The following is a 16482-nucleotide window of genomic DNA, read 5'->3' as shown; positions in this document are numbered from 1 at the left end:
TTTAGTCGAATTGTGATATAATAAATCTGCATAACCCGTTTTAATCTGTTTTGTTTGATAACATAAACATTGGGGGTTAACAACCGTGTCCTGGATATCCTCGGCTCATTTAAATTATTAATGGCCACGACTTATGCACGGGGTGTAGGCATACACCTGACAGATGCAAATGCTAAATATTAAATAGCCCACATGTTGGGGATAACTCCTTTGTGGGTTTTATAAGTGGTGATCGGTTAATAATGACCGGCTTCCAAACCGGCCCCAGTTGTATGACAAACATGTAAATCAGTATACAAGATTTTAATAAAGATTGTCCCAAGTTATAAATGATTTTGTGCCATGTGTGCCTAAACCAATTTTCATAAACTCTTTTCAAATGAGTCGGTTAATTGTATTTACCAGTGAAAACTGACGTATTTTCCAAAGACTAAGTGACAGGTACCTCTCGAAATTAGGCTGGAGCTACTTGGTGTCAAATAAGAGGATCTTGCAAATCCTTAGATGCCTGAAGTCTGTTTAAACTTTGTTTTATGTATTTGTTTCATGATCCGCCTGTGGATCTCTATTACAACCAGTCTGTATATTTTTTTTTTGTTTTGAACTCTCGGACACTATGGTTTGTAATAGTAATTAATCTACCAAGCCTTCCGCTGTGCTATAATTGTGTTTTATTGACAATGATGATATTAACTACGTCACGATACTCCACACCGGGACTACCGGAAATATGTGGAAATATCGGGGTGTGACAGGTTGGTATCAGAGCCAACATTGAGTGAATTAAACACTAGCCTTTTGTGTTTAATCTCAATGACACAATAGCACATTCCGTAGTTTCCCGAGTCTAGGCAAATGACCTAGGAATATTCTTAACTTTCCTTTTGTCGTTTATAAGTTGTTTTCTTGTTTTGACAGGTTTTATAAAATGCTGCCACGACTCAGAGGAAAGGGAAAAGGTCCCATGAGGGGGGGGACCCTCAAGTCACGCTGGACCATCACATCGACGCACCCCTTCAGCATCATTTAGCACCTCCGATTCTAATGACGATTGGAGGCGTTCTTTGGAACCCGCGAGGTGATCCGTCTCGCTCAGTACATCACCTTCATACCACCATTCATTTGGCCCGCCTAAACAAGACGAGCCCCAGCATTCATATCAGTCTCACCACTCTCATCATTCTCACCATTCACACTCATTTCACCATTCTGATTCCCACCATTCTTACTCACCGGGTCAATGAACCACCGGGATATAACCCGCTAGGCCCCGAGGACCACTTCTCGCAGGATATGGACATGGATAGTGATCCAGATCCACAAATGCCACCGTTTGGGATGCCTACGCATCCCATAAGTATTTCTAGCGGTTCTTCATTTGCGGGATCTCCCTATCGAGGTCCCGACACTTATAAGTAATGGTTTGGGCAATGGGATTCTGTTAACACCCCTTCTTTTCACAACACTCCACCACAACCTCCATTGGAGGAACCGCACTTCCAGGCGGTAACTCTACCACCATTGCTAGTTGAGGAACCACCTCAACAACCACCTCCTGAACCGCCAAGATGGAGGAGGAACACACGAATGTCCGTGCGAGGGGGACCGAGATTCAGTTCCCCACAAGCTTCAAGCACTTACCCTCCAATCCCCGAAGATCCACAAATGGGTGGACCTTCTCACGCGGTGTCGGAAATCGATACCACGTCGGTTACCTTTGCACCACCGCCACCGCCGATGGGTTATGGAAACCCAATACCTATTTACCCAAGCTTGACTGGGTATAACCCGTTTGAATATCAAGCTCCTGCTCACGATCCACATATCGAGGCAGCTAACTTTAACGCTCTTTATCTCTCACCGTTTCCACCAGCATACCCAACTAGGTATCCCGTACAAGGGTATCAATACCCTTCTTATCAACAGCAACCTCAACCTCCACCTCAACAATAACAAACGCAAGAAATTTTACAAAGGTTGGAAGAGGTTGAACAAAAAGCGGAGGAACGGGAAAGAAAGAACTATAAATTCCTTAGGGGTCTTGCGAACTTCATCAAGGGAATAAGAAATAGAAGATTTTATTTTATTTTTCATTGTAGTTTCAATTAAGTCCCTGCGTGGACAGTTCTTTTGTTTTCAGTCCCTACGAGGACTTGTTTCTTTTCTTTAGTCCCTGCGTGGACAATTAATTTATTTCAAAGACCCGTTTAGGGCACTTTTTGTAATCATTTAGTATTATTAATGGAATTTCTTTTGAAATTTATATATGTGTATTTTATTACATCATCATGCAAATATCATTTCAATTTTAATTGATCTGCCAAAGAAATTTCAAAAGATGTTCTTAAAGGTATAACCTAGCCATAATATAAATGGCTATGATGGAATAACCCTTTTAAGACAATAATTCCTTGTTAACATCTAAAAACATGTTAACATTCCTGGCTGTGTGACTTGAGAAACCATATCAGCCTTCAAAGTACTTGGATTTTTCCAGACCCGTACATAGCCTTAAATGATCAATATGAATCATGGCTATTAACATCAAATATGATGTATATACCAAAACATCCAATTGAGGTGTTATGCCTATGGGCGAATATGTAATTCTGACAAAGATAGTTTATTTTATAACTTCTTGTCAAAAGGCGATGAACTATGTTCGACCCTTAGAATTTCCGATCCAAGTGATCATTGATTATGTTTTAAATTGTCCTAGTGACAAGGCCTTTTGTGCCATCTAAAAGTCCTTTGAGACAAGCCTTTGTGCTATGTAAAATGTCTATGCGACATTGACAGTTGTGACTTATGTCCCCTGTCTGATAAATATAAAGGATTATATCCTACTTAAATACCAATAATGGTTCTTTTGCAACCTAGGCAAATCATAATCAAATAAATTCTGACTTATTATCTTAATGGTCTATATGGTTTATTTATACCATGGCCATTTAATCATCAAATACGTTGATTCAATATATAATCTAAACAAATCATTATTGTTGATTTTAGTATTCAAATCATGGTTGGCTCCGATGAAGCTAATAGTCACCCAGTTGAGGGAAACAATAATGATACAAGGTTGCACGTTACTGGTGCCGAACTTCAAGCAATGATAAACACGGCAGTTACTCCAGCTGTGAACAATATGTTTAAAGAACCGAGTAATGCTCGATCGAAAACTCATACAAAGTCCCTCTTGAAATCGCATACGTTGAAAAAGGATGAATCTCAACATTCATCCAATCAGAAGAGTAAATCTCAAAAGCAGATAGTCTTTGTTCACGCTCCCCGGTACAGCAAGGGTTGTACTTGTAAATATTTCGTCTCTTGTAAACCAAGAGATTTCAATGGAGAAAAGGGAGCTATTGATTGTATGAAGTGGTTGGACGAGATGGAAACTGTTGTTGATATCAGTGGATGTGCCAAGGAGGACATTGTAAAGTTTGTATCTTAGTCCTTCAAGGGCGACGCTCTGACGTGGTGGAAAGCCTTAGTGTAATCTATAGGGAAAATTCCAATGTATAACCTTTCTTGGGATAAGTTTGTTGAACTCGTCAAAGATACTTATTGTCCACAGCATGAGGTGGAAAAGGTGGAAACTGATTTCCTCACTCTGGTTATGAAAGATCTGGATTGTAGATCCTATGTTACCAGTTTTAACTCCATGTCCCGACTCGTTCCGTATCTGGTCACTCCAGAGCCTAAGCGCATTGCGCGCTTCATTGGTGGTTTAGCCCCTGAAATCAAGGGGAATGTCAAGGCTTCTAAGCCTACTTCTTATAGATCAGTTGTAGATCTATCCCTGTCACTTACTCTGGATGTTATAAGGAGTAAGTCAAAGAAAACCACTGAGGATGGGAAGAGGAAGAGAGAGGATGGCCAGTCCCACCAGTCAAACAAGAAGAAGAAAGGAAATTCTTCTCAAGAAGGGTCAGTCTAGTGATAAACCCAGATGCAAGAACTGTGACAGAAGGCATTTTGGGAAATGCAATCTGGATCCACAAGCCAAGCCTTGTGGAATCTGCAAAAAGAAAGGGCACAAAACTTTGGAGTGCCGAAACATAAAGGATGCAACCTGCTATGGTTGCAGTGAAAAAGGGCACATCAAAACGAACTGCCCAAAGAACACCAAGAAGCCTGATGAGGCGAAAAAGACCAATGCTAGGGTGTTTCAGATGAACGCCAGGGAGGCGGTGAATGATGATAAAGTTATAACAGGTACCTTCCTCATTAATGATATTTATGCTAGAGTTTTATTTGATTCAGGTGCTGATAAGTCGTTTGTAGACCATAAATTTAGTAAATTACTGAATCTGCCTATTAAAACTCTAGACATTAAATATGAGGTAGAACTCGCAGATGGTATCTTAGAAACCGCTTCAACTCTTCTTGATGGATGCTTTATATCCATTAAGAATCATTCAATTCCACTATCTCTTTTGCCAATGAAATTGGCTGGGTTTGATGTAGTTTTAGGCATGGATTAGTTGTCACGTAACCAAGCCCAAATTGCGTGCGAGAAGAAACTAGTTAACATCAAAACCCCATCTGGTGATTTGATCACCATTCATGGAGATACACACTATGGTTTGCCTGATAATGTGTCTATATTCAAAGCATCCAAGTGTCTGAAAGGTGGATGTGTCATTTACATGGCACAGGTGATTGCAGATAATCCGAAACCAAAGATAGAAGACATTCCCATCATTTCTGAATATCCGGATGTTTTCCCTGGTGAACTACCCGGATTACCTCCTGAAAGGCAAGTATAGTTCAGGATTGATATCCTACCGGGAGCAGCACCGATTGCACGAGCTCCCTATCGTCTAGCCCCAACAGAGATGAAAGAATTGAGAACTCAACTGGATGATTTACTGGAAAAAGGTTTTATACAACCCAGCTCTTCGCCTTGGAGAGCACCTATACTATTTGTAAAGAAGAATGATGGTTCAATGCGTCTATGCATTGATTACCGTGAACTAAACAAGGTAACAATAAAGAACCGTTATCCATTGCCCAGGATCAACGATCTGTTTGATCAACTTCAAGGGGCAAGTTTCTTTTCAAAAATTGATTTAAGGTCGGGATATCATCAACTCAAAGTTAGAACTGAAGATGTACCTAAAACCATGTTTAGAATGAGATATGGCCACTATGAGTTCTTAGTGATGCCTTTCGGGCTCACTAACGCACCAGCAACATTCATGGACCTCATGAATAGGGTCTGCAAGCCATACTTAGATAAGTTTGTCATCGTCTTTATAGATGACATACTTATTTATTCTCGTAATCAAGCTGATCACGAGAAACATCTTCGGTGCATTCTAGGATTGCTACAGCAGGAGAAGCTTTACACTAAATTCTCCAAGTGCGAATTCTGGTTTCGCGAAGTCCAATTCCTTGGACATGTTGTAAGCAAGCATGGTATTCAAGTGGATCTCGCTAAGATAGAAGCAATCATGAACTGGGAAGCACCTAAGACACCTATAGAAATCCGCAGTTTCTTGGGATTAGCAGGGTATTACAGAAGGTTCATAGAGAACTTCTCAAGGATAGCTGCACCTCTAACTACTTTGACCCGCAAGAATGTAAAGTTTGATTGGGGTCCTAAATAGCAGGAGTCTTTCAAGATCCTCAAATAGAAATTGAGCGATGCTCTAGTTGACATTGCCTGAAGGAATAGAAGAGTTCATTGTTTATTGTGCTGCTTCGCACACTGACATGGGCTGTGTGCTTATGCAGAGAGGCAAGGTGATTGTCTATGCATCACGACAATTGAAGGTGCACGAAAATAATTACACCACCCATGATCTGGAATTGGGTGTCGTTGTATTCGCACTTAAGTTGTGGAGACATTACTTGTATGGAACCAAATGTGTGATATACTCAGATCACAAAAGTCTCCAACACCTGTTTAATAAAAAAAGATCTCAATATGAGGCAACGACGTTGGATGGAGACTCTAAATGACTACGATTGTGAGATTTGCTATCATCCTGGTAAAGCGAATGTAGTCGCAGATGCTCTCAGCAGAAAAGAAAGGATTAAACCTATACGGATTAATGCCAAAAGTATAGAACTTAAGAACAACCTGAATGAAAGGCTGTTAGCTGCTCAAAAAGAAGCTGTGTTGGAAGCTAACCTTCCAAGTGAGAAATTAGGTGTAACTGTTGATCAGTTGTCACCTGGCAAGGATGGAATCCTCAGGTTAAATGGTAGAATCTGGGTTCCTATTCGTGGAGGACTAAGAGATGTAATCCTTCAAGAAGCTCACAATTCAAGATACTCAGTTCATCCCGGAGGTGACAAGATGTATCAAGATCTAAAAGCCAACTATTGGTGGATGGGATTGAAGAAGTCCATAGCCATACACGTAGCTAAATGTTTGACATATGCTCAGATTAAAGCTGAACACCAAAATCTGTCAGGTTTGCTACAACAGTTAGAACTTACCACATGGAAGTGGAAGATGGTAACTATGGATTTCATTACCAAGTTACCTAAGACAAGGCATGGAAACGATACAATATGGGTCATAGTTGACAGACTGACTAAGTCAGCACATTTCTTACCCATCAAGGAGACTCATAGCTCCGATAAGCTAGCTCAGTTATATGTGGATGAGATTGTATCTCTCCACGGAGTGCCAGTATCTATTGTATCTGATAGGGATACTAGATACACCTCTCATTTCTGGAAAAGTTTCCAACAATCATTGGGCACACGTTTGAATTTCAGTACTACTCACCATCCCCAAACGGATGGCCAAAGTGAGCGTACGAATCAAACATTAGAAGACATGCTTCGCGCATGTGTTATTGATTTAGGTGGTAACTGGGATGACCACCTTCCCTTGATTGAATTCTCCTATAATAATAGTTACCATACCATCATTCAGGCTGCGCCTTTCGAGGCTTTATATGGGAGAATGTGTAGAACGCCCGTCTGTTGGGTAGAAGTTGGAGAAGTTCAAATGTCAGGACCTGAGATAGTCCTTGAAACAATAGACAAAATTATCCAAATTCGTGATCGACTGAAAGCAGCCAGGGATAGGCAGAAATCTATGATAAGAGGCGAAAACCTCTAAAGTTTGAGGTAGGAGACAAATTTTTACTAAAGGTATCACCCTAGAAAGGTGTGATGCGCTTTGGTAAAAAGGGCAAGCTAAGCCCAAGATACATCGGACCGTTTGAAATCATCGAATGTGTCGGCAGTGTAACTTATAAGTTAAACTTACCTGAGGAGCTAAGTGAAATTCACAATGTGTTCCACGTTTGTAACTTAAAGAAATGTCTAGCTGATGAATCGCTAGCAATGTCTCACAAAGATGTACAAATTGATGAAAGCCTGAGGTTCGCTGAAAGACCTGTATTGATCGAGGATTGACAGGTTAAAAAGCTCCGAAGGAAGCATGTACCGATTGTGAAAGTTAAATGGGATGCCCGTCGAGGCCCTGAATATACGTGGGAGGTCGAGTCCACTATACGACAAAAGTACCCTCACTTGTTTCAGTAAATCTCAGGGTCAAGATTTCTTTTACGGGGGTGAGGATGTAACACCTCGTAAAATCGTGTCCAATTATATTAAGACACGTGTCTTAAACCCTAATTATGTAACGGATTTATTCCGAAGGACTAAACTTGATAACATTTAAAATTTCGTATGTGAAGGGACTAAAAGTGTCAACATGCTAATTTATGCCTCTTGGTGACCTTTTACTAAACCCGAAACCTTATAATATTGAAACAAACTCTCGGAAATGATAAATGATGATTATAAAAGTTGAAGGACTAAAGGTGTCAAGTTTGAAAGATTTCATGTTTCTGATTAACCTCTTACGGACCGCAAGGAAGCAGGCTTACGGTCCGTAAAGAGGGTACCTGGGCGATACAAATTTAAATCGGTTACGGACCGTAAGGGGTTAGGCTTACGGTCCGTAAAGCCTGTATCTGGGCAGTAATTTTTGGACAGTTGCAAGTTTCTGCCATAAACTGACTTATACACTTAGAACTCGATAGCCGTAAAGCCTGTATCTGGGCAGTAATTTTTGGACAGTTGCAAGTTTCTGCCATAAACTGACTTATACACTTAGAACTCGATACCAGGAGCTTGTTGATGGTTTCTAAAACCACTAAGGACACCTGTGATGATCTTGGACACTCCCTAACACCTGGCTTGATCCTTGATCATCACCTTCAACTATAAATAGGTGTCATGTGTTCCATTTTCTTTGCTCACTTCAAAAATTCACTTCTCACTCTTGCTTGGAGATTCCTGATAAAGGAGACTCCCTCTAAGTCTAAAAGATTCAAGCTAGGACCCTTTGTAAGTGTCCCTAGCCAGTTTACTTCAGTTTTAGAGGTTTTATGACCCAAAGTCAAAGTTGTCGTAAAATGACTTTGACCTTCGGTTAAAACCCAAATGGTCTAGCCATTGTTCGAGGCGAATGTGGCTATGTGACCATAATTAGGTAGGTGTTAATCTCTCAAAAGGGCACCTCCTCATTTTCTCGTTTGCTTAGTTAATTGTCGGGTCAAACTAATTAATTAAAAAGTCAAACAGGTCAGATTTGTAAATAATAATCAAAACTGATAATGTAGGTGTTATGTATCATTTTTTGTCACCTAAATAACTTGGTAAACACTATTAGAACATGTCTAAGCATGTTCAACCCGATAATTCTGAGTTTAAGCCCGGTTCGCAACCGAAAGTCGCAAAAGCTTGACTTTTGCTTTGACTTTGACCCGATTAAGCCTTTGTGTTTTAAGCTTTCATTGTGACCATTTAACATTGTAGTATAACTCTCTGAGGTTATATTACCCGGTCACTAAGTGTTTTGAACTATATGCATGTTTATGTTATTATGCTTATAGTTGACAATTATTCCCTTATGATCAAAGATCAGGATTTTTGAATAAGTGGTCATGGAAACAACTTAGGTACTGATTTATAAACATGTCTAAACTATTTTGACATTATATTCTGGTTTCAAACTGATGTTATGCAAGATATCGTAAATTTAGCTTTTATAAAGACTAAATTACCTTTTTATGCGTAAATCATGTTTAAACATAAATTTTGACACAAAACTCATTACCTATTGTTATGATATCATTTTTAGGAATTTTTGGAATGTTGGGTCAGATTACATACTGACCTTAATATGGAGTTCTTGTATAAATCCTATAATTGATGAAAATGCCCTTTTTGTTAATAAAATGAGTTTTACAAATAATAAACATGCCAAACTTTTTGCTACTGATTCAATATGAAAAATAAAATTTTTTGACCATCCAAGGCTGGTCAAAATCTCAGAATCACATAAACTTTGCAAATATCGTCAATTATCGGTTTTTACGCTAAATAGGTGCATAGTATGGTTTAAACCCATAATTAGCACCCAAGACTTGTTACTTACTGAAATCATAAGTAACTTTGAATATTTTTACAGTAGGTATGAGTTATGAACTCAGACTTCCAATTATGTCCTTAAAAGCATATGTGAAATGACCAAAATACCCTTTTGGGGGATAGTTTGGTCATAAATGGTAAACCACACATATGTATGATATCCTACTAATATAACATCATAAAATAAATATTTTTACAGAATGCTCTTTTATAAATCCTAAAATGACCAAAATGCCCTTATGAGGCTTAATTCGGTTTTAAATACTTTTTGGGCATATATGTTGACATCATACTGAATTCTTAACATATTTTAAGCATAATAACATATGGGACTTGTATATGGTTCATTCGGTTACCCGTTATGCATATATGCGTTCGGTTCGGTTTATGTAACTAGTTTTCATGAATTAACCGAAACAGGTTTAACCTTATCATTTAAACTTCGAAATCCAGAATGTGTTTAGTTTACCCATATTGTACAAGTATTCAAACTTGTCGGGTCTAAATCACATTCCATTCCGGTCTCCGTTTAATCTAGCGTTTCGAACCGTAAAGTATCTTTCAAACTAACCGGTCTAAGTCTTTGACTTAAATAAAGACCTGTTAGTATCCTAATAGGTTAATAAACCTTCCATATAGATTAAGTAGCTTCGGTAGAAGATATTTGCATAAGGTCTTAGGAATTATACGGTTGAGTAGCATCCTTGCACAACTAGCTCAGGTAAATACTTTTAACTTATTTTCCCTATACGGGCTTGGGATACGGTAAATTATTACCGCTTGGTCGGGTATGGGATTATTTAGTCGGATTGTGATATAATAAATCCGCATAACCCGTTTTAATCTTTTTTGTTTGATAACATAAACATTGGGGATTAACGACCGTGTCCTGGATATCCTCGGCTCATTTAAATTATTAATGGCCACGACTTATGCACGGGGTCTAGGCATACACCTGACAGATGCAAATGCTGAATATTAAATAACCCACATATTAGGGATAACTCCTTTGTGGGTTTTATAAGTGGTGAGTCGGTTAATCATGACCGGCTTCCAAACCGGCCCCAGTTGTATGACAAACATGTAAATCAGTATAAATGATTTTGACCCATGTTTGCATAAACCAATTTTCATAAACTCTTTTCAAATGAGTCGGTTAATTGTATTTACCAGTGAAAACTGACGTATTTTCCAAAGATTAAGTGACAGGTACCTCTCGAAATTAGGCTGGAGTTACTTGGTGTCAAATAAGAGGATCTTGCAAATCCTTAGATGCCTGAAGTCTGTTTAAACTTTGTTTTATGTATTTGTTTCATGATCCGCCTGTGGATCTCTATTATAACCAGTCTGTACATTTTTTTGTTTTGAACTCTCGGACACTGTGGTTTGTAATAGTAATTAATCTACCAAGCATTCCGATGTGCTATAATTGTGTTTAATTGACAATGATGATATCAACTACGTCACGATACTCCCCACCGGGCCCACCGGAAATATTTGGAAATATCGGGGTGTGACACGCAGGTATGGGTTCGTTGTATGGGTAGTATGGATTGGGATCATTTATCAAATTTTGGAATGCCCAATCGTTTGTTCTACCACAATTTTAACAAATTTCAACAAAATGTATGATTTTCAAAAATATGAGTTATTCATTTCACAACAACATTCTGATGGAAGATTATTTGGCTGACAACCCCAAATACAACGAAGAAATGTTTAGACAAAGGTTTCGTATGTCGAAACGTTTATTTTTAAAATTGTAGGCGATGTAGAAGCAAATTACGAATGGTTTCAATAGGTTTAGACTGGACGATGAAAAAGAGTTTTACGGCGATACAAAATTCACGTAATCCTCCTGACGAATATGATGACTATTTATGTATGCTCGATAAGACGTCGCGTGAATGTCTACAATAGTTTTTGAAATGTCGTAATTAACTTACACAACAAAACGTTATTACGAAGACCGACAAGCCACGACATTGCACGTCTGTACGAAGTACATGAAGAAAGACATCACCTTACTGTAGGTCCCTCGGAGGTTGAGGTTTAACCTATTCCTTGTTATGTTTAACCCACTAGCGAGTGCGGAATCCAAGCTAGCAAGCAAACCGTAGTTTATATGAAAGTAAAGCAACAAGAGAAAGAGTAGACAAGCAAAGTATCAAAGTTTTCTCTTGTATTTCAGTGGACACGGTTACAGACCTTGACCAAACTGAAAATACTCTCTTACAGGACTTGGGTTCACACACAAAAGCTCTCAACACTTTTAAATAAAACTTACACAGAACTGCCTTTGAAGTGAACCCTCATGGATATATATATACCCATATTAGACAGACATGCACGAAGGATAGGTATTCTGGTCGAAGGATCATCTATCGACCAGAAGTACCTTCGAAAGATATCGAAGGATCTCAACATACCTCGAAGGATGGTATATCCTTCGAGGTCCATCAATATCCATCGAACCATCATCTTTCGAGGTCATCGAACGATACAATCTATCCTTCGATGACATCCTTCGAAGCATCTAATCTTTCAAACACTAAGTGTTGATGTTTGGCCAAGTCAAACCAGGAGGATGGTTGACTTGGTCAAACACGCATTCCAACACATATACAAACATACAAAGACGTAAACACAACAGACAAAAGACATCGTTTTATACATTACAAAATACAGACAAAGTACAGACACAAAGTGCATCAACAAACTCCCCCTTGGCTGTAGCTTTGTCTCGATCTTCGTGTCTTAAGTCTCTGACGTCCTTTCCGCGGTTAGGTGGAGTGATGACCACGTACTTCCTGCGTTGATCAGCAGATTGAAGCAGTATCTAGCCATCCTTTGAAACTTCATCGCTTGATCTCTATCCTGAACCAGGTAGTTTATCTCATGATCTTTCAGAATAATAATATCCGATCTGGACATGTTAGTGATCCACATCGGATCTATTATCCTAAAGTTCTCTTGATTGTCATTGAATACGATCACCGCTTCACCAGTATCAGCATCGTAAACCCAGCAACGAAAGTTCTCAAGAAAGTCAGTCTTCATTTTCATCAGCGGAATCTTCTTCATCACTTTTGGAGGATCGTATACTAAACGATAACGAGCAGTGTTCGTCTCTGGATCAAGTGTAAACCTGATCTGCTCGTATCTTGGAAATTGAGGCTTGTACAGAGGATCCTTCCAACCCACTCTTCTTTCCAATCTAATCTTCTTCGCAAATAGTTCTACCATCTTCTCTTCGCTCCGATTGATCACATCAAGTTGAGCTAACACAGCGACATCATAGTAAGGCAGCGTAAGAATACTCAAAAGAGTTCTGAAATACTGAAGCCCCGTCTCTCTTTTCACCACCATGCAGTGAAGATCCTTTACAAACATCCAACTGATAATGCGACCTCGAGCCTGATTCTTCTCGAGACGCAGATAGTTAACTTGTTCCAAAGGAGCGAGCGGAGGAGGATTCCTAGCAAGGAAATCCGCTCGCCATTCACTAACAGTTTTCTCACGGCTTTCTTGAGTTGACGGTGAATCAGACGAAAGATTTGCAAACTCAGCAGTCTTTTCAGCAACGAAGTCGTCATCAAGGGCATTTACCTCTGCATCGTCCTTTCCAACATATACAGGACGTTCAGGATCAGAACTGATGAAGATTTCTTCAATTGTGGAGAAATCAGTTTGATCCTGTGCCAGAGGAGTAGCATCAATCAAACACTCAGCAACGTCATCCAAATCAGTCAACCTCGAAAACTGTTCATCTGTCATCTCAGAAATAAACTCTCCCTCTTCCAGTAGTTCACCCGTGACAGGATGAAACTTTTGAACACTTGAAGATTCAGGAGGGTCTGTTGTAAATGTTTCCGGTTCCAGGCTGATCTGTGCAGGATCTACAGACATTTCCAGTGTTTCAGTCTGTTCAGTTGGGCCGGTAGTAGCTGTAGGAGGAGCAGACGGAGTATCTTGAGGAGTACCAGATCCGCCTGCAGCACCGGATGCAGTTGCACCGGAGCCTGAGGCAGTTGTTTGATCTGGATTAGCAGCATCATCATCCTGATCATCCTCACGCCTTTCGGGAACTATTCCTAAGGTTTTGCACCTTTCGTTCCACAATGTACCAACCTGTTTATACACCCTACCAAAGTTTGTATGCATCGGCTTAAAGGCATTTATCAGTCTTTCATCACGACTGCTAACCGTTTCCCTTAACGCTTTTGCTGAATTTTCCAGATTAATGCTGTGTCTTTTCATGATCTCCACCTCTCTATCTCTTGCCAAGTTAGCCTTCTTTAATCTATCAATTTCTTCAGCTTGTTCTTTGATCTTCATACTTTGAGCACTTACAATAGAACACAGCTGATTGTGAGCCTCTGCATCCTTCACTCGTTGTACACGATGTTCTTCAATCGTTCGTGTATGTCGACTGACAATAGAACCTAATTCACTGATTTGTCCAATCAGGAATTGAATCTTTTCAGCATCAGATAAGCCTGACAGAGTCTCTGCCAATGTCGGTAGAGATGGTTCTGGTCCAGATGACCCAGATTGACCAGTAGCTCCTGTAGGACCGGAAATAACGAGAGAAGGTCTAGTATGTGTACCTGAGGCGGGAGTTGCAGGCGTATGTCGATCAACAGACACCGTGCGTGTCCCAGAAGACTTTGGTGGAGAAGACATGAGCTCCAGCGTCTCAGAAGCAGACATGAGCTCCAGCGTCTCAGAAGCAGTCAGCTGATCGCCAATCGGAGGAAACTGTTGCTCTGGCTCAGAAGAAGGTTGTACTGACACAGGAATAGAAGACACATCAGCAGCCTTTTTCGATGCACGTACACCCTGTTTCTGTGCCTTCCTCTTCTTAATAAAGCCCGGAGAAGTAAGCGTATAGTCTTCATCCTTATCAGATTCTTCATCATCACCTGTCTTCTTTATCTTTACAAACCGGGGATTCCCGCGTTTGTCAAGGACTTTCTTCAACCCTGGAGGAGGAGGATTATCATCATCAGAGGATGAACCATCACCATCAGGACCTCCTTCCTCTTCAGAAGATGAACTGCTTTCATCTATTAAGTTCCTCGCCTCATCGATCTTGCCTTTACCCTTGTCAGTCGCCACAGAAGCAGACTGACCAGCTACATCACCAGTACCACCAGCACCAACACCAGGATCTATAGACACATCCTGAACCTCTTCTGCAGCCACATTTATATCAACCTCAGTACTAGCTGCTGCACCAGAACTTCCAGCAGACCTTCTAGTTGCCTTGATTCCATGTTTAGCTGTGAGTTGCTCATCAGCCATAGCAATTAACGCTGGTTCTTCATTATCAGAAACACTTCCTTCACGACGCCATCTGTGATTCTGCGGAGCCTCATAATCAGGAGCATTAAGATGACCGATCAGTTTCCTATCCGGATCCGATCCCTTGTAAACCCCCATAGACTTGACGATTAGCAGTGTGCGTTCGTTCATCGGATTCACAGGAAACACATCTGCCTCAGCTTTAGCAAGATCAGGAATCTGATCATCTATCATCATTTGCAGAAACCGAGGGTATAACCAAAACTTGGTGTTAGTTCGCTGTGTATCTGACGGAAGTGGCCTCCGAGTGTTCTCCTTCAGATTATTGAAGATATACCGAGAAATGTTGAACGGCTTGTTCAGAATCAGCGTCGTAAACAATCCCGTCAAATCAATAGGAGACAAATCATACCCAGAGCGCTTGTTGCTTAGGCAATGAATGAGAATGTGCAGAAGAAACTTATATCGAAGAGGCAGAAACTTCTTGTTGATTTGATTGGTAAGAACGTTCTCGCTGTACTTAATCCTTAATAATAACCCACGCTGACACTGTAGCTCTATAGACGTTGGATCTTCAGATTTATCTCCAAGCCGAAGACGTTCTCTGATAGAGTTTTCAGTAATGACCACGGGCTTTTCAGCGACTACTGCCCTGATTACTTCCTTTTCATCCACCGTTTCAACCACAGCTGTATTCCAGAATGCCTTGATGTATGACTGATAGGCGACATGCTGAGTTGTGATAGCGTAGTTGATTCGCGACCGATGTAAATACTCCATGATTCCATCAAACTCTGCACTGACACTTCCTTCAGGTTGTAAATACGCCACCATGTTATGTCTAGATTCAGACATAGCTTCCAGCTCTGATTTCACCTTCTTTGTTGGCTTTGCCCGCTCCTTTTTAACCTTTGGTGCCATCTCTGTGCATCAAAAACGACACGTAATAAGAACAGGTCAAACAGTCAACATTGAGTTTCACACTTAGAAAAATTTTCAATTTCTTGAAAATTTCCTAAGTGTTGAAGCTATCGAAGGATACACTGTATCCATCGAAGGATGAAATGTGGCACGAAGGATGATAATCTGCTCGAAAGATGTTAGACAGGCTCGAAAGATGTCACTTTTCTTGAAGGATACAGCCTTATCGAAAGATCATCTTTCGGAAGATCAAGAATTTGAAAGATGTCTTGATCCTTCGAAGGATTGATCAATCGAAGGATGATCCTTCGAGATGTCTAACATGTTTCGAGATATCTAATATCTTTCGAGACTCACCTCGAAGGATGTTGTTCAACACATCTATCGAGGTGATGACTCATCATCATCCTTCGTTCCGGCACTGTCCATCGGCGTATTTCCGGTGAGTTTTATGTTGAATTCCGGTGAGTTTTATGTTGAATTCCGGTGAGTTTTAATTGAAATTTCGATGATTTGGTTTACGTTTTGTTCAAATGTGTTCTGTGTCATCAATAACAACATCATCCACTATTTCAAAACATCAATGATTTGACCAAAACCGGATCTAAACACACACATACATCAGATTTTAACATAAACCCTAACCAATCCCCTGTTTAACCCAGCAAAAACACCTCTGATTTATCCAACCCAAACATCTGATATCAAGAACCAAAATGAACACACTGATGAACCGAACAAATCAACACTATCATAACAACATATGCACATCATTTTTAACACTTATCATTCATCATTTTCTTAAACTAAGAAAAAAACAAGAACACAAAGATAAGATAA

At 40.0% G+C, this 16482-nt stretch overlaps 1 protein-coding gene across 1 annotated transcript; it reads left to right on the top strand.

Moving 5' to 3' along the window:
- Positions 1 to 3520: 3520 nt before the first annotated feature.
- LOC110907628 lies at positions 3521 to 4490 on the top strand. The gene is made up of 3 exons (XM_022152579.1): positions 3521 to 3933; positions 4094 to 4221; positions 4270 to 4490. Exons 1-3 carry the CDS (start codon positions 3521 to 3523, stop codon positions 4488 to 4490), a joined length of 762 nt encoding a protein of 253 aa, XP_022008271.1.
- The last annotated feature ends 11992 nt before the right edge of the window (positions 4491 to 16482 follow it).

Source organism: Helianthus annuus, chromosome 14 (genome assembly GCF_002127325.2).
Source record: "Helianthus annuus cultivar XRQ/B chromosome 14, HanXRQr2.0-SUNRISE, whole genome shotgun sequence".
NCBI classification, from domain to species: Eukaryota; Viridiplantae; Streptophyta; class Magnoliopsida; order Asterales; family Asteraceae; genus Helianthus; species Helianthus annuus.
Note: the sequence above shows the minus strand (reverse complement) of the source record. Positions and strands in the feature narration are given on the sequence as shown.